At 30.4% G+C, this 19,386-nt stretch overlaps 2 protein-coding genes across 2 annotated transcripts; one reads left to right on the top strand and one right to left on the bottom strand.

The window, feature by feature from the left end:
- Window positions 1–2,762: 2,762 nt before the first annotated feature.
- LOC110673779 (endoplasmin homolog) lies at window positions 2,763–8,392 on the bottom strand. The gene is made up of 15 exons (XM_021836975.2): window positions 8,226–8,392; window positions 7,906–8,026; window positions 7,656–7,809; window positions 7,480–7,560; window positions 7,260–7,371; window positions 7,044–7,170; window positions 6,824–6,962; window positions 6,155–6,272; window positions 5,845–6,038; window positions 5,514–5,729; window positions 5,248–5,413; window positions 4,900–5,038; window positions 4,623–4,773; window positions 4,048–4,452; window positions 2,763–3,234 (listed from the first exon to the last, which is right to left on the bottom strand). Exons 1-15 carry the CDS (start codon window positions 8,290–8,292, stop codon window positions 2,974–2,976), a joined length of 2,451 nt encoding a protein of 816 aa, XP_021692667.2. The 5' UTR covers window positions 8,293–8,392; the 3' UTR covers window positions 2,763–2,973.
- Window positions 8,393–16,764: 8,372 nt separating this feature from the next.
- LOC110673834 (uncharacterized) lies at window positions 16,765–17,593 on the top strand. Its single transcript, XM_021837049.2, has one exon. It carries the CDS (start codon window positions 17,033–17,035, stop codon window positions 17,366–17,368), a length of 336 nt encoding a protein of 111 aa, XP_021692741.2. The 5' UTR covers window positions 16,765–17,032; the 3' UTR covers window positions 17,369–17,593.
- The last annotated feature ends 1,793 nt before the right edge of the window (window positions 17,594–19,386 follow it).

The raw sequence follows: 19,386 nt of genomic DNA, 5'->3' as shown, positions 1-19,386 counted from the left end.
CTTTCAAATGAGTTTTAATAAAATTTTGCTTGGGGACAAGCAAGAGTTTGAGTATTGGAGAATTTGATGCATGCATTTTATATCATCATTTAGGTATAATTTTTGCACATAATTTACCCTTGTTTATAGTTATTACTGTAGATATTAGCATATATTTAGTTAATTTTTACCTTTTTACACTTTTTAGTTTAATTCTTAGAATTATTTGTTTTATAGGTTAAATTTGGAGAATTTTGGTGATATTTTGATCAGAGCAGCTATTTGGAGGAAATTAGAGTTGAATTGCAAAAGTTCAAAAAGAAAATTTAAAATTGAGTTTTAAAGAAACAGAAAGTTGCACAACCTATGACACAGCTTATGTCACAGGTTGTGTCATTGTCAGATATGAAGTTTTTCTCAGACAGAAAGTTACACAACTTGCAACACAAGGTGCAACACAACCGATTCAGCTTGTGACATTTTAATGAAAATTGCTGACATGGTACTTTCGCTCCTATGATTTAATACATCATTTTCTCCAGAATCTTCTGTCTTTTAACCCATTCTAGGGCAGACCTCTGAACCATATATAAACACCTTTTTCTCTTTCTTTCCACAAGGAGAAAAATAGGGAGATTTTGCAAGAGAGAGAAAAAGGAAGAGGAGCACGTGAGATAAAGTTTTGCAACAGCAGAGGACATCTGCTACTGTGACTTCTACAACGTCACAACAACAGATTCTTCATTATTTTACTGGGTTTTTCTTTTCTTTAGCTTAGATTTTCATTATTTCTTCATTTCTCTACTTGGGTTTATTTTGAAATCATGGTTTGTGAGTAGATCTTTGATATTCTAGATATGAGTCTATAAATATTGCTTTGTATTGTGGTTTTTGAACTGATTTAGTCATTTAAATGAGATTTGCTACATTTTGATTTAGTACTTGTGAGCTTGTTGCCTTGATTGATGAAAGGACCCTCATTAAGTTAAGTTTTAATCCTTGACAGATGGACTGAAAAGTGAATGTTTGGGATAGATAATCTTGTAATAAACTTAGTTTTCTTGGTGTTAGAGATAAGCTAAGAGGATTAAGGAGACTTTCAAAATCAATTAAAGCTTTAATTTGGTTTTTGTCAAGTTTGAAATACCATGAAAACAGGGTTTGATTTGATGAATACCAACTTTGAAATGCTTGAGAAAGGTTTCAAAAAACTAAGAATTGGTTTCCCTCAAAATTGCAATTCTCATGTGTTTGGCTAAATTGGGGATAAATCACATGCAAACAATATTGAAAACTCTATCTCTAGAATCACTTTAATTTTTTATTGAAGTTAAATTTTATTCCTCCCAATTTAATAATTAGTAATTTCAATTCAAATTTTAATAATCTAGTTTAATTAGTTTAATTAATTGTTTGATTTGGCTTAAATTCCTCAAGTACCAATTTTAATTTTGAATTTCATTATCAATATCTTTAAATTTCAGCATTCTAATTAGCTCATTCTTTTATTTTTAATTTAAGCACAATTCTCTGTAGGAACGATATTTTTAAAACTATACTACTGTGACCAGTACACTTACAAAAGCTATTTCACAGCTAACATCAAAAGTGATCACCATTTGGAAATGTTACTCAAGTGGCAAGGGTACCATCAAACAGTTTGAACTTTCAAGTAAAATATTGTTCAATCAAGCATATGATGATATATGTGGTTTTGGGATCAAACTGAAAATGCAGATCAATAGGCTCTGAATAAATGGAGGAATGTTACTGCATCTATTTATGCCAAAGTGTTATGATGTTTTAGAATTTTATTAAGCTCTAAAAGTAAATTTACCTGCTTGTTTATAATATTTTTTAGGCTTTTTATTTTAGTATTCATAAATTAATTTGGCCAAATATATTACATTATTATTCTCATTTTAATTTAAAAATTTTAACACAAATTTTATTTAATAAATATTTTTAATCATTTTAATAGTAAATAATATGCTTATAAGGTATATTTTTACCAAATATATTAATTATTTATAAGTCATTTATAAAAACTTTAACAAAATATTGTAACTAACTCCTTAAAATTTTAAGTACTTATAAGTTCAAATTAGCTTATAAGCATTAATTGCTTGTGAGCTGCCGAATAATCTTTCATTTGATAAAGTTGATTGTGTGTTGATAAAGCAAACGACAGATCATTACGAGTACCCTTCGCATTCATAGTAATTGCGGGGTTCTTAGAACCGATAGAAGACTGCTGTAATTTTCTTCACCTTTTACGCGAGTGGAACTGTTGTGCGACAACATGGGAAGGTGGCTGAGATTAGTAACCATAGGCAGCAGCTATCTATAAGCAATTAGATAGCCTGCAATGAAAAGAATGGCTTATTGATGCTGCTGGATTTGATTAGTCCTTGGGAGTACGTGCGTGCTCTACCAACAGAAGACCTTGTTGAGAGAAGACAATCAGAGGAAACTAATATAGTTTTTGAGTCTATAACCCTTGCAATCTGAGCAGGCACACGACTGAGATTTAGAGATCGTGTGACTTGCACGCATGTTATGATTTTGACTTTGTTCTTAACTCAAGTATTGAGTTACTAAATAATAAAACTTCTCTTCTCTAATCCATGTGGAAGAACAAACCCTCAATAATATCACGAACTTCTCACTTTCAAAGGCTAGAGAATTTTGGGCTCCGTGTCTTAATCCTACATGATATGATGGCTTGGGCAGACCCAACATTTCTGTGAATGAGTGAAGGAGAGTCGAGAGTCGAGAGACACTGCACAGAAAATACAGTCATCAACAACTAGATACTAAAGCAAAATTCCTGATTGTCCGATTACATTAGCACTAAGGGCCAAGTTTTTTCAATATTTGACAAACTGAAAAATGCATGATTAATTGTTGTTTTCAGCTCCTCTCAAGAGACGGTGCTGGAGGAAGAAAGGACTGCTTTAAATAGATGGAAGTGTGATACAAAATGCCGACAGTCTACAACTCATCCTTGACAGCAGAAGATTCGGTATCCACATCATCTTTGGAGGTATCTACAGCTTCTTTTGTTTCAGATTCAGCTTCATTTTCATCCACATCATCTTCCTCTTCAACATTTGCATCTGGGCTGATGTTTAGGCTCGATTTCACAGAGCTGTAGATACGGGAAGCAAAATCTTTGGGATCTTGCAGCATGAAGCCACTCTCCATAAGTGCCGTTTGGTAAATGAGCTGTGCTGTTTGCTTTACATTCTCGTCCTGAAGAGCATAATACATTACTAATTAATAACAGAACCTACATATAATTGACCAAAAACTGAAATTTTTAATGCACATGAAAATACTTTGCAGAGATGCAGCAAACAGCAAAGGCCCTTCATTTCACTCAAACATATACCCAGAGTAGCAAAATAAAATCAAATTAATGGATTCTGCCCATTGACTGCTTGCATATGAAAAAAAACACATACAGGGGATTATGAGCGTGCAGAATTAAAATTTCACAAATTCCATGACAATAGCGACTCAGTTTTCCTCAAATCTGACCATATGACCCTAATTCCACTCATCACTGCATAGCACTTGCAGAAAAAGCTTCTTGTGAATTGCATTACCATACTAGTTTCTCTGGCACCTAGCGGCCAGTTCCTAGCCACTAAGCCAAACTAGCGACTTGGTTATCCTCAAATCTGACCATATGAACCCCTTACCCCACTCATCACTGCATAGCACTTACAGTAAAAACTTCTTGTGAATTGCAATACCACACTAGCTTCTCTGGCACCTAGCAGCCAGTTCCTAGCCACTAAGCCAAACCTCATTGCAGGCTGCACTCACTGATAAGACTCTTGTACACACTCCGATAAATGAGTTTCGATATACAAGGCACACAACTATCATGCCCTAAAGAATGTTTTAAAAGGCATATACCATTATACGTAGATCAGACTTAAGTTCTGCCAAGATGGCAAACCCGCTAACATGATTCCGGCATCCAAATCATTCTTATAAATGTATAGTCCCATGCATCCACATCCACACAATGTCAACCAAAAATTCTATAAAATGTACCTCAGGGTCCTTGACTACTCTCTCACGGAGCTCCTTGATGATTGGGTGTCTTGGGTTAATCTCCAGCACCCTCTTCCCACGCATGTATGCTTGCTTGTTAGCATCTGTTAAGGTCTGAGACTGCATTATCCTTTCCATATTTGCACTCCATCCGTACTTAGATGTCACAACCACACAAGGTGTGTTATCCAAACGATTGCTTATCTTCACATCATCCACATTCTCACTGGCAAGAGCACCCTTCCACCACTTGGTAAGCTCCTTGAATGACTCCTTCAGTTCCTTGTCTTTAGAGTCTTTCCCAAGTTTTAGGCCTTCCTTAGAAACATTCTGGAATTTTTTGTCTTCATAATCCATCAAATATTGCATCAAGTATTCATCAACTGGATCTGTGAAGAAAATGACCTGATAATAATGTCAGGCCCAAAAATAAAAAAACAAGCAAATCAGTAAGCAAAACGGCAAAGACATTCCAGCTTGAAGAAAACAAAAGTAAGAAGTAGAAAACAATTGTTTGCAGAAAAAACTTCGAATCTGATGTCTTCTCCTAAAAGACAAATGTTTAATAATCATACCTCGTAACCTTTCTTCTTGAGTCTTTCTAGGAATGGAGATTTCTCCAGTTGTTCCTTGTTTGGTCCAGTTATGTAGAAGATATCCTTCTGCCCTGACTTCATTCTTGAGATGTATTGATCAAGTGAAGTCAATTTACCATCTGACTTAGTGCTGCATGAGGAGATTAAACAACCATAAGCAATCACAATGGAACCATAAGATGAATCACCATGGAACCATAAGATGGCACCAGTTGGGAAAAGAATATGAAAACAATTATAAAAATAAGAAAGCTACCTCTCAAATCTGAGAAGTTTTGCCAAGCGATTTCTGTTAGCTGCATCCTCAATTATGCCAAGTTTGATAGACTTGCCGAACTCATTCCAGAATTTTGCATATTGACCTTTCTTCTCATCATCACTGGAATCCTCAACATCTGTGCATTCAGTAAGATAGCTATCAATCATTCCAGACTTATTATCACAATAAATAATGAACAAATAAACAGAATGTGGACCATAGAAAGGAAGTGCATGTCCAGGCTGCACTAATTAAGTACTAACAGATGGGTGACTTGGCAATCACAATTGGACTGAAATACACCACTAAGTAGAAACTAAAGAAACAATCCAGTTACAATGATACCTTTCTTGTCTTTGTCCTTTGCCTCATCAGGATCCTCATCAGCAATTCTACGGATCATATCAAGGGCCTTTCGAATAAGTTTCTTCTTAATTGTTTTCAAGCTACTGTGTTGTTGGAGCATTTCTCGTGAAACATTGAGTGGTAAAGTATCGGAATCAACAAGACCCTGCTCAAAATGTCACCAGTATATGAATCAATATCTCCAGTAATTTTAATTGTAGATAGCCTATCAGGAGAATTTTTTAGCATTACTTCAATAGCAATACCTTCAAAAAGTTCAAATACTTAGGCAAAAGCTCATCAAATTCATCCGAGATGAAGACACGTCTAACATACAACTTCAAGTTGGATTTGTTAGCGTTGTAATAACTCTCATAAAGATCATGAGGAGCCTTTGGAGGCACAAACAAAACAGCCTTGAATTCAACATCCCCTTCTGCTGTAAAATGACTCCAAGCTAAAGGCTTCTCATCACCAAAATCCTGTAGAGCAAAACAAGATGTACTACTGTTGAAGAAAACTATACATTCAGAAGATTAATAAATTTTTCTACAGCAGTTTTAATTGAAGTACAGCCATCACGATATGGTAAAGTACCTTTGCTAGAGAATGATAGAATTTTGTGTACTCTTCATCTGTCACCTCCTTTGGATTTCGCAGCCATATCGCCTTGACGTCATTCAAAAGTTCCCAATCATAAGTAGTTTCCTTCACTTTTTTTGTCTTTGGTTTGTCCTCTGCATCCTCATCTTCACCTTTCTCAGTTTCCTCTTCCTCTTCAGAGCTTTCAGCTGTTAATGACAATGATATAAAAAGAAAATCACAAGATGACGTTAAACAACATAGAAATTTACACATCAACTCCATCAAATTCACCAATAAACACTGTCACCTAAATGATGCTTACGTTTTTCCTCTTCATCACTAGACTCATCTTCATCAGCAGGAACTTCCACATCAACTTCTTTACTTGCCCATAAATAGATAGGGAAGTTGATGAATTCAGAATATTTCTTCACCAGCTCCTGCAAAGAAAAACAATTTTTGAGGAATTGATCTAACCTGATCCAAACACAATGTCACAATCCATTAAGGATCATTTTAAATCAAACAAGCACAAAACAAGAAGTCAAGTCCCATCAGCTTCCAGTAAATGCAGTCTCAACCAAATTTGAAATTTGCCAATTAATACATGTGCAATTACTGTATTCACCAAAACCTAATTTATTGTTTTCCAATTTAGAATGTCATGATTGTCCTGGTTGCTTTAATTAAGCAACTCTTTTCTCATAAAAGGAAACCTTGAGTTAGTTTCGTCAATGGGTTTAGGCAAGAAAAATTCATCAACAAGTATTGTCACTGATATAAGTTGATTGATTCTGTACCCTTGGTATAGATTGGACATATCATTAACTTATAACAAAGAAATGAATCATTGCCTAGCAGCCAAACATCCTTAGTTGTTAAATGAGCAGGAAAAACACACACGCTAAGAGAGAGAGAGAGAGAGAAGGGAGGCAGACCAAGTATCCAAAATCTCTCAAAACATTAATAGAAAAATGTTAAAGATACTGACCTTCAATTTGCTCTCCTCCAAGTATTCCCCAGCTTCTTCTCTAAGATGCAGTCTAATCTCGGTTCCACGTCCCAATGGTTCATTCCATGTATCCTCGGAGATTGCAAATGCTCCATCAGCGTTTGATTCCCATACATGCCTAAAAGCAAAAATAACGGTAACCAAATTTATAGTCTAAAAAAAAATGCTTACCCCAATTAATTAATTAAAAGAAGCTTACTGTTTGTCATCGTTATGTTTACTGATGACTTCAACATAGTCAGCAACCAGATACACCGAATAGAATCCGACACCAAATTGTCCGATTAGATTGAGGTCTCCACTTGTCTGCATTTTCTCCACAAATGCTGGACCAAGAAAAATAACAGGATTAGAATTTATTTTACACTCATGCACAATTAGAAATTAGAAGCTGAAAATACACATTATTGTCTACCTGAAGTTCCAGATTTTGCTATGGTTCCCAAGTTCTTGATCAAATCCTCCTTTGTCATACCTATACCTCTATCACGAATTGAAAGAATTTTGTTTTGTTTGTCCAGCTTTATCTGCATTAAGCCATGAAACGGCACATATTATAAATTCTTAATCATTGTCAACAATTTATACTAACGCCATTATTCTCCAACATGAATACAATTGAATACATAACTCACCTGAATGTCAAGCTTTGTGTTATCCCCTTCACCCAAAACCTCTTTGTCCGTAAGGGCAAGGAATCTAATCTTGTCTAAGGCCTGAAATTTACACCAGTTTTTGTGTGCAAACAGTTAATGCACAATCAATTAAGTGCAACATGTATGTGTATACAAATATATGACTATACGCTTACATCAGATGCATTGGAGATCAACTCCCTGAGGAAAATGTCTTTATTACTGTAAAGAGAATTGATAATGATGTCCATGAGCCGAGACACCTCGGCCTGGAACTCATATTTCTGCGCATTACTGCGAAGTGATCTCTTTGAAATCGACTCCGCTTCCCTGAATCAATATCAATACATAAATTTCAATCCCGTGCACTAGAGACTGACAAGTGACAAGCGTTATACCAGATCGTGGTAAAACAAACGCACGCACCTCTTTGCTACATCAGAATCAGTAGATAAACCATTAGGAACGGCTCCGAGTTTCTCCTCAACCTTTGGAGGATCTACAGGATTCTGTGGATCACTCTCTGCATTTGCTTGCAAATTCCGTCCTATAAAACCACAGATCCCAACCGAAACTCATCAAATGAGACCTTAAAACAGGAAATGATCAATCTAAGAACATTCAAAATACAAAATAGATTCAAATAACAATAAGCTTCTAAAGGAAATGACAGATTTACAAGAATCACTATGAAAAATGTTCCAGAAAAAATTCATAATACTGAGACTGCATAATCTAGCAGCTACCTTGATCTGAGATGAGAGATAGAAGGCATAACAGAAGCAAGGCGAAAGGGATCGTCCACTTCCTCATCGTAACTTCGGTTTCTAGTAGCTTCTCCCGTTCAATAGATTTCCTCGTTAGGATTTCTAATCTGCAATTAATTGGCTGTGTTTATATAGGGTGGTTTTAAGAATGGGTGGGGTTTTAGGTCTCCCGAGACAGGACCTCAGCGAGCTAAAACTGTTTGGATTGGCTGCGTACTGCCAGCGTGGATGATCGCACGGCTGATAGTTCCCCATTCAAACGTGGCAATATGTTATTGGTAGTGAAATCGGTAATCGACGTGGATAAAAAAGTGGTCTGGAGTCTGGACGGGCCCACAGAAGACTTCAAAACGCGAGTCAGGTCGACCACACTGATTGGCTCAATGTTGCCACGCTGGATAATCAAACCAACGGTGGAGTTGTCAGTTAAACGTGGCGTAATGTCATTGGACCTACGATTTTAATTGACGTGGAGAGATTTAAACCCTAACCCACTCTACAGGTATGTAATTGCTTACTGACACTTATTGGATATATTTGGTAATTGATAAATAATTTCAAAAAAGAATGTTAGTTTAATAATTTTTTTTCCTTTAACTACTTTATTTTCTCTTTAATTTAGAGAAAAAAATATTAATAATAAAATAATTTTTATTTTTCTTCTTTCTCTTGTTCTACCTTCGTTCCAAATAATAAAAAGTGACAATCATAATTTTTTTTTTATTTATTTTCTTTTCTCTCTTCTTTCTCTATATCCAAACATTATATTAATCTCTAATTTATTCACTCTCCAAATCCTTATTTAGGTGACGCATGTTTGTTCACAATTCACATTATCACTTTGGTAGTTTGAATATATTTAATATTATTGATGGAATTGCTTTAAAAAAATAAAATTTTAAATACATTAATAATATAATATTAAAAATTAATTTAAAATTAAATTTAATATATTTTAATAATAAAAATATTAAAATATTAAAATATTTTTTAAACACTTTTTAATATCTAAATATTATTTTTCCTAAAAATGTTTTTCGAGCTTCTAAAACTGAATGTCAAATGTTTGTTAACTGTGGTTTATTTTTTTTATTTTTTTTTATATTATTTATATAAATGTGAGAAGGAGAAATATTGAGTTTGTCAAAAAAATGCTTTCCATCCATTAAATTAATTATAATTATATTTTTATTATTTAAATTAATTTTAATATTTAAGTAAATTTAAAATTATTAATTTTAAAATTTATATAAATTCAAAATTATTAGTCATACTTATATTGCAACTTTAATTAAATATAAAATTTTATAAAAAATAATTAGTTAAAAAAGTAATAAGTGAAAAAAAAATATATAATGAATTTATAATTGATCTATAATAATATCTATATATCTATATTAATATAAAATAATTTATTATTTAAAGTAATTTAGAGTTTATGTAAATTTAAGATTCTTATCAATAAATCCTAATCTAAATACAATTAAGTTAATAATTAAAAAAAGGCAACATTAAAATAAAAAAAATATATTATCATAACTTAATTGGAATATAAATTCTTAACTAAGTTGAATTCTATTTAACAATTAATTTTTTATATAAACATAATGAAAAATTTTGTAAATAATATTAATTAATTAATTGAATATAAATTCTTAATTAAGTTGAATTCTATTCAACAACTAATTTTTTATATATAAACGACATTAATTAATTACTTTAAAATGTAAGTTTAGCTAATAAAAATGTATTTACTGTGACATATATAAGAGTTGCCGCTAATGTCGCTAATTCACGTTACAGCGTCACAAATAGCTTTAGCGAGAGCATTTTTATCACTAATTCATTTTGCAAGAAAGAGACAATCTGTGCTATTTTATCGGTAATAATTTTTAACAACGGTAAATTTATTGCTAAATCTATAAGTAATTTCAATCCCAAATATTATTATATTTAATATAAACTTAAATTTTAATATTAATTCTATTTATACCAAAAAATCATATTATAATTTCTAATATAATAGTTTTATCATCTCAACCACATAAGTATTATTAAATTATTAAAAATTATTTAATTTAATAAAATAAAATAAATAAATACCTTAAATATCGAATTTTACTTTCACTAATTTATTTTTTTTAATTGTTTTAAATATTTATAAATTTATAATGTGAAATAAATAAAATTTATTTTAATTATATAAAAGTGGAAAGGAGGGGGAAAATTGAGATTTCTAAAAATATCATAATAATTTAATATTATAAAATAAAGGCTAAAATTTAATTGCCTATTAAAAATTAATTATTTTTTTTATCAAGAATATTAATTTGCCTGGAAATAAAATGCAGGTAAAGTATGACTTAGACTCTTGATAATATGTAATAGGTTACCTATGGATAATAAGTTATCTAAAATTTATTAAATACTCTTCCAACTTAAAAAAAATAGATTATTGTACGATCACTTTTTCTAGTCATTTTAGCTAGCATTCCTCTTTAAAAAATAAAAATTGATATGATAATTATCAACTGTAGTTTATATCAATTCTATTTTTAGAGTTATTTATCGATTAATATAATTGATTTTATTTTATTTCTTATTTAAAATATATTATTCTTTTTTCATGTACTTGAAAATTAATACTATTAATACTGTTTATTTCTATTTTTTATTTAAATTTTAATTTTGTTAAAATATTTTTTATTAATAACATAAAATATAAAATATTTATTTATTATAAAAAAAAATTTCTACATCTATATATTTTTCTACATCTAAAAATTTTTAGTTATAAGATTTTTTTTCTTTAATAATAATAATAATTATTATTTTATTACTTTATAACCACATTTTTAAAGTTATTTAATTATTTGTTAAGAAATTTAAATATGTTCTTATTTTAATAATAAAATAAATAATATGATATAATAAATTAATTAATAATTATATATTTATTTTAATAATAAAATAAATTATATGATATATTCCCTTATTAACAGTATCTCTTAAACATAATTTTATTAAACACTTAACATAAATCAGTTATCATCAACTACTAATTATCAACTATCAACTAACAGTAATAGCAATCAGTTTCATCTGACAATTAAATCATACAAGTTCTTAATCTGCTTAGGGATATTTTACAATACTTTTCATTATTTATAAAAATTTTAATAGTCTATGTTTATACAAATATAAAAAATATTAAAATTTAGCATTTTGAATTGTGTATTTAAAAATAAGGAAATTATTCTTTTTTTAGTTTTTAAAAATTTAAGTGAGGTAAAAAATATATCACAATTCTTATTAAAAAATCACATTAAAATTTACAAATAATTTAAAAAAATATTACAAAATTCAAACTCTAAATTTAATTGGTTTAGTCACTATATATAATATAATCACCCATGCCTTTGTGTTCGACGAAGAGGTGATGGCGGTTGGTCTTTTGGAGAAAGAATCATTTTCTGCTGATAATTGTCCATCATTTTTTTTTTTCAGTTGAGTTGCAACGCATGTTGAGAAGGTTTCATTTGCTCAAACCGTTCTGCATCTCCAAGATCTACTCATATACCATGATTGGAAAGATCATCCTGTTGGCATAATGTGTCAAAGCTCTGCGATGACTCTCCTCATTGCATGATGTATATCAGTTTTTTAATATCCTATTATGGAAGTTGGGAGACAAACACTATTCCTTTAAGGGGTTATGAGTGGATGGACGACTTTATTTTGCTCCTTGTGTTACTGATTTATGTTGTTGGCTTCAGTTTGCTTAGCATTTGTGGTGGTGGCAACTATAGGTGGTGGTCGGTATACTTCTCTGTTCATAGATCTTCCTGATTCACCTAAGATTTTAGGTTTAAGTTTTAGTTGGGTTGTGTTCGATTCGATTGATTTATTGGGCTGCTTGCTATCATTCAATATTAACTCCCCTTTCTATGCAAGTATTTTTAGACCTAAGTTGTACTCTTAATCCTCGTGGGCTTTCAATACAATATGATATGTAAATTAAAAAAAAAAAAAGAAGGCAATTGAAGCATACAAACATTACCATTACTTTTCCCCCATCAATTTTGTCAATGCAATACCGTGGGTTCATGGGCTCTTCAAGAAGTGAAGCCCAGCTCAACGCAGTCTAAAGAGCAAGCCGAAGAGCTCGCAATCGCCATCTTGCTTTATGCTTTTTCCTCACTGGTTCTATTGCAGCCACTAACAGAAAACTGCCTGATACATGTAGGGGTGTGCAAACGGTCGGTTCGGTTTCGAATCGAATCGAATCAATAAAATCAAAAATTAAAAATAAAAAATTTTAAAAATCGAACCAAATAGATTAATGAGAGAAAACCGAATCGAATCGAACCGATAAATATCGGTTTGGTTCAGTTTTAAACCGATCAAACATAAATTTATAAAATTTCATATTTTTAACATTAAATATAAATAATAAAAACATAAAATAAAAAAAATTAGAAATCAAAACTCAAAAATCTTAAGGTTCGGTTCGGTTTTCTTTTAATTTCAGTTCGGTTTGATTCAATTCGGTTTGATTTTCTTTGATTTCCTATATATATTAATAATTTCAGTTTTGTTCGATTTTTTTATTTTTTTATGAAAATAACCGAACCTAGCCGATTAACCGAAATTATCAAAATTATAAATCGAACTAAACCGATTGAATTTTAAAACCGAACTGATTGAATCGAATTGAATCGGTTCGATTTAATTTTTCAGTTTAAACCGAAAATTGCTCTCTCTAGATACATGTAGGGTCTTTTGGAATTATTATTGAAATTGTTATCAAAAAAATTATTTATATATATATATATATTAATATTTAAAAGTAATTTAAAATTAAATTTAATAAATTTTAATAATAAAAATATTAAAATAATAAAAAAATTATTTTTTAAAAGCATCTAAAATATACTTTTATTTAGAAAAATAATTTTAAACTTTCAAATGCAATACCAAACAGATATATATAATTTTAAGATGATGCAGATTCAAAATCAGATTAAAATCATAATCAACACCAGATAAAATCAAATCAATTAAAATTAATTTTAAAATGAATGGTTTGATTCATTGAAATTTTGTTTAAAAAAATATTCACTAATAAAACTTAATTAAATTAAAATCAAATCAAAATTAAACTTTAATTAAAAATCAAAACTGAAATTATGAAGTCTTACCATTTCAATTCTTCTAAATTTTAAATTAAAATTATCAACTCCACTAATTCAGTTAGTTGACCACTTTATCTTTTGTAAAATTCTTGAATTTTTCTTTATATTATAAATTTTAACCGAACAGATAAAAGACGAATGAGTAAACCAAGATAAAGCTGCATAACGACTGAGATAAACTTACCGATTATTACTAAAAATTTGCAATTAACAATTAATGGGCTCTTGACAACTTGCGGGCCAAGCATGGGCAAGGACTTCATTATAAGGAGTGGGGCCGGGGCAGTCTTTTCTCCATACTTTTAATGGTGCAAATTGACTTTCAATTCAAAGTTCCCCACGTAATCGTTACGTTGGGCAAAGTTTGGGTAGATCCAAAACGAAAATTATCTCTTGCACTTAAAAACATATGTTAGAAGTACTGAGATTACTCGCAGTTAAAAAAAAAAAAAAAAAAAGGAGATTACTCGGGTGTTTGTATAATAATTAATTTATTTGTTTATATTCATAAGTTAAAAAAATAAATTAAAATATTTAAATTTTTATTTTAATTTTTATAAATTTTATACTTATAAATTAATTTTATATTATTTTTATTTAATTTTAAAAATTTTATTATAAATTTCATTTAATTTTTTTATCATTTTAATAATATATATATTTATAAATTATTTTTTATTAAATATATTAACTCTTTATTAATCACTATAAATATTTTAATTAAATATATAATTATTTAAAATTTTAAATATTTATAAATTTAAAATTAATTTATAAAATAATTTTCATAAGTGAAATTAAATATCCTCCAACATAAGAGAGTATGAAATGGCTTTTTTCTCGTGGTCCACGTTCTTCGTTAAATTCAATTTCCACGCAAGACCCAACCTCCCTTCAATGCATTTTATTGGACCGCAGGACAATAAATACCGTGAAATTGACTTTTATTTATTGAGTATCGATTATTTTAATTATTTTATATAAATAATTAATTAAATATAACATATATTTTATAAAAATATTTATTTTTTTAATATTATATTTATATAATGTAATTTATTTTTTTTATATAATTAGATTTAACTGAGGGTTGAATTCAAAATTTTATTATTTTAAAAATTATTATAATATTATTAAATATTTTATAAAATTATTAAATTTTTAAAATATAATTTATTAATTAAAAATATAAAATTAATTAAATTTAAACAATATTTAAATAATAATAAAATTTAAAATACATATAAATAATTTAAAATAAATTTTAAACGGGTTATATTTTGAATATTTTTTCATGGACCCGAATTATAATTCGACTTGAAAGTTTTACGTTACGACTCAATTGGGATCAAAAATAAGATTTGTGGTGGTAGCCAAGAGCACGAATCGATAGAATTGTGAGATATTTGAGAAACATACTGGTGTTAGTGTTTAAAAGTTCTGAGTGATCGTATTTTATTCTTTTTTATCATAGTGAAACTTTTTTATCTCATATTACTTGTGGATGTAGACCTTACGGTTAAAACATGTTAAATTCCGTGTTATTATTTTTTTATTTTCTATATTGTGTGATTATATGATTTGTGTGTGCATTAGATTTAGATTTACGTACTTATTATAACAATATAAATTAAAAAGAATGATGATTTGTATCCATTTATATCCCTACAAACAAAAAGCATAAAAGCGTAAGGATTCATTTGGTTCATAATGGCATATTTCATAATAAATTTACTTCTCAAGAATATACTTATAAAAAATCACTTTCTAGAAAATGTGGTATGAATTTATTTAATTATTATATTAAATTTTAAAAAAATAAAACCGTAAAGATAGAAAGTCACAATAAAAATTATATAAAGACTTAATTATAATAATAAAATAATAAAAATATAGAGAAATGAAAAAAAATCAGAGTAAGGATAAAATAGGAAATAGAATTTTTTTTTTTAAAGTTTACTTAATTGAGCTAAGCTTAATAATTTAATTATTGTATGATAAGTAAGTAAAATAATTGGATTCTTAATAAATGGTAAATATAGCTAATCAAATAAAATTATATTTTAATATTTTTAAAATTTATTTATTTTTACTAATTTAACCTCAAACAAATAAAGTCTTAATCTTTAAAAAATGGAACATCACTTGTAAAACTCTTTAAATGATGAGAGTTTATCCGAATCCATTTATTTTATAAAACATATATTTTTATATTTTTTAGCATATGAGATACTAAAAAAAATTATTAATTAGGTCAAAAGAAAAATAAAGTCAATTTTAAGAAAAATAATTTTTATTTTTTAAATTTTAATAATTTTATTAAAATATAAAAATATTTATATATATATATATGATATAAATATATATATATTAATTTAATATTATAATTAAAAAATAAAAATTATTTTTATAAAAATTATTTTTTTTAATTTTTATGAAAATATTTTTATATTTAAATTATTTTTCATGTAATAAATGTAGCATAAAATTCCAAAACAACTTGTCCTTCCTTTTAAACTTCTCTGAATGATGAAAGCCAGTAGGCATTCGAGGAAGATGCAGATTCATTTTCTTTGAATTGGGGCCCTTGATTCCTTGCACAAGGAGTTCATTGCCAAAAGTATTCTGGCGAATGGTAATGGTAGACGTCATAGCCATAGCCAGGTAACGAAAGCAAATTATTATTAGTAAAATGTTTGAGACTCTAATCGCATTTGATTAGACATAAATAAAACCTTAATTGAAACGCTTAGAATAATGGCGTTACCTTATTTGGAAACATAGCACCGCACTAATGGTTCCCATCATCCTCTCAACCTAATCAACATCTTAATTATACGCGCATGGGAGGAAATTAACTTTACGCAACAGCAAAACCCTTTGGATTTAGCCACCAATGTAAGCTAAGCTGATTTTCAATTTAATTATTAATTAGTTAATTAATTAAGCTTTATTTATTTAAAAATAAAAAATAAACTATTTTCATTCGTTTTAACTAATATTTTAATTCAATTTGATTTTTTAATTATTTCAATTCACTTTAAAATTGAATCCGATGGCCAAAAAACATATCAAACAAGAGGTGGCCCATGTATTGTGTGATTTTTATCAAGTCAAGGTGCGGCACCATTGCGTTGATAGCAACAACCGATCTACCTTTGGTTTTTGATCTATAACGACGTCGTTTTTAAAAGGAAAAGGTTAACCGCTGATTGGTGAACCACACTCGCACTGCCACCCGTGCAGTGATACTATATCGTGGACACGTGCTATTATCTGTTTGGATCACCTACACCTGCATATGTACGACCAAAAGAAAATATTACCTTCCACTTTCCCTTCCAATACTGAGGATAAGCATAAGCTCGATATAATAAGGAATAGAAGTCCAGACGCCAGACCGCCCCACTGCCCACTCCTGTGATTTGCTCTGTGTAATGAAGATACCCGACATTCCTACTAAGGCGCAATAAATCCCTCCCTCCAGATTTAAGGTTACTGCTTCTGTGAGCACCCATAAACACTTCGTTCTTTAATCGCTTTTCCCCACAGATTGGTGAGCTGGGCTTTTATAGATTAGAGGGAGGGAGGATGATGGCGGTTTCTGATGCAGTGATAGGGAATTTAACGATGATCTATGTCGCAATTATCGCCGGGATTAAGGCGTATGGGTTAGTCATTGGGAGGAGCTTCAGCGGGGGATTTGTATTGGTTGTGTCCACCACCCTGGTGGGTTTAATCTTGATTGCGTCGCTCACTTGGGACTTGTCTCGAAAAGTTACGCACGCAATATCGCGAGATCACATTCATGTCCACGAAATGTGCAAGGGTGGTATTTGTTGGCATGGCGTTGCGGTTCGGTCTCCGGCTTCCCAGGTTTGCTTCAGGCTCCCTCAGCATCAGCAACATCACGACGGTCCAGCGTAAAAACTCAAGCTCAAAAAGAAAATGATGAATAAGAATAATGGTTGTAGAACTGTAAGATAGAAAATCTCTTTTTGGTTGTTGGTGTTTCACGTTTGTAGCTGGGGCTTACGATGCCTTTACGTTGGAAAAGGCATCACCCATGAGGTGTTTGCTTTTTTGTTTGAGAGGAATAGAAATTTGATAATGTATGTAAATAATAAAAAGAGAATGATGTTTGTGCATAAATTATGTCCCAGGCGTTTGGTTAATCATTTAGACTGTGCTGTGTCCAGTTGATCTTTCAAGTCGTAGAGGTGAGATGGGTGATGGTCTCTGCAGTTTCATCAAATCTGGATGCCAAATTTATTTGCATGCAATTTTGGACTGAATTTTCAAGCACAAAGATGGGGCTGAAGCCTGAATTTCTATTATCTATTTCTTGAAGAAGGGATCAGGTCCAATAGCTAACTTCTGATCATTTTGAATCTTAGGTTATTCATTAATTGATTGAATAAATTATAAAATAATAAGATGACTTACAATTTTCAATTGCCCTTTTGATTTTTACACCTGAGGGGAAGTTTTTGAAGGTAGAGTATGAGTTTTTAAAGTAATGCTTCCATAGATGACTTTTGGCAGTAAGGTTTTGTATGAATGTTAAGGTTTTTGGAAATGGATGAGAAGGTTTTGATATACTGCAGCAAACAGAGTATTGAAGTAAATGACAATCTAATAATTTTAATTAGATTAAGAACGGTGGTATTGTAAGTTCAAACTTGAAACGTGCTACGAAATTGGCAGCTTTTGAAGACCGTCTTCATCATCCTTTGTCCATCTTCTAGCCTAAGAAGGGTTGCTGATATTGGAAGATAATGCAATTTACTTCTTCTGAACCAACTAAGCCAAGTCTTTCTGACTCATGATTGCTCTTCGGGGAGACTGAATTATCTTGAAGGTGCATCTTTCCTAGAGGCAACGGTATGGCAATGTAAATTTCAATGAGATAGAAAGAAATTGTACTATTAGAGAAGATATTTTGCAGAATTTATTTTATTGTGTTGGAAGTAGGTGATTTTTATTCTGATACCATCCGTTGCACTTGTAGGTTGTTGGCAACTTGGCAGGGTGAGAACAATGCAAGTCGGGTATTAAATGCAGCACCTTTCGCTTCCTGGATAGTTTTTCCTTGTTTGGTCTGAGTGAACTGTGGCTCTGATGGGATCTTGTTGTTAAATTCATCTCCTGGTTGGTTTCTACATTCTTTTAACCTGTGGACTGGATTGAAAAGAAGTATGTATCATCCATCAATGCTGAATTTTCTGTGGCTTGAGTCATATGTGTTTTTGTTTTCTCTGTCGGTATTTCTCTGTTATGACTGGAATATCCATTGCAGTGTCAGAAAGTGCTGAACATAACAAGGAAAGAAATGCTGGTGCTGCAAGTTACTGAGCTTTGAGCGAAAATCAACCAGCTACACATAGAAGGTGCTCAGTTTATGTCCGTTTCAAGGTCTGCCTAGCATTATTATTGGAATTGCTATTAAAAAAATACTTGTTAAAGCTAAATTTGACATGTTCAAATAATAAAAAACATTAAAACAACAAAATAATTTTTCTTTCGACCTGTTATTTTACAGTATTTAAAATGATTTAAATGCTGATTTTTTAGAAATCAACTTTTTAGACTCTCAACTTTCAAATGAACCTTATTATAATGGATGAAAATGCATTGCTGTTTCTTGGTCATGTCCAATCCATTCCATTGCTTTCATATTTGGCTTGACCTTAAAAATCATATAAAAATGTGGTAAACCACTCAGTTAAGGAACAGGTCCACTAAATCAGTTAATATTGACAGTTACTTCTTACCCGAGAAGGCAACTTTGTGCTTAATAAGGTGCATTCGGAAGATAGCTGTGTTTGGAGTTCAGATGAAACATTGCTATCCACTTCAATTCGCTTAGGTTGGTTGATGGAATGCCATGGCAGAACTAGAAAGCCTGCTTCAGTCACACCAAATGATTTCACGATAGGCATTAT

The sequence above is a fragment of the Hevea brasiliensis genome, chromosome 2, assembly GCF_030052815.1.
Source record: "Hevea brasiliensis isolate MT/VB/25A 57/8 chromosome 2, ASM3005281v1, whole genome shotgun sequence".
Classification (NCBI taxonomy): domain Eukaryota; kingdom Viridiplantae; phylum Streptophyta; class Magnoliopsida; order Malpighiales; family Euphorbiaceae; genus Hevea; species Hevea brasiliensis.
The sequence above is the reverse complement of the archived record's forward strand: the minus strand, read 5'-3'. Positions and strand labels throughout refer to the sequence as shown.

What these genes read in the sequence shown, in the direction of transcription:
- LOC110673779 (XM_021836975.2), bottom strand. Translation starts at nt 8,292, where the DNA reads ATGAGGAAGTGGACGATCCCTTTCGCCTTGCTTCTGTTATGCCTTCTA. An exon ending in ACACAAAGCTTGACATTCAG is followed by an intron (nt 7,372 to 7,479) that starts GTGAGTTATGTA and finishes GGCTTAATGCAG; the next exon opens with ATAAAGCTGGACAAACAAAA. An exon ending in AAAGGACAAAGACAAGAAAG is followed by an intron (nt 5,039 to 5,247) that starts GTATCATTGTAA and finishes CTGAATGCACAG; the next exon opens with ATGTTGAGGATTCCAGTGAT.
- LOC110673834 (XM_021837049.2), top strand. Translation starts at nt 17,033, where the DNA reads ATGATGGCGGTTTCTGATGCAGTGATAGGGAATTTAACGATGATCTAT.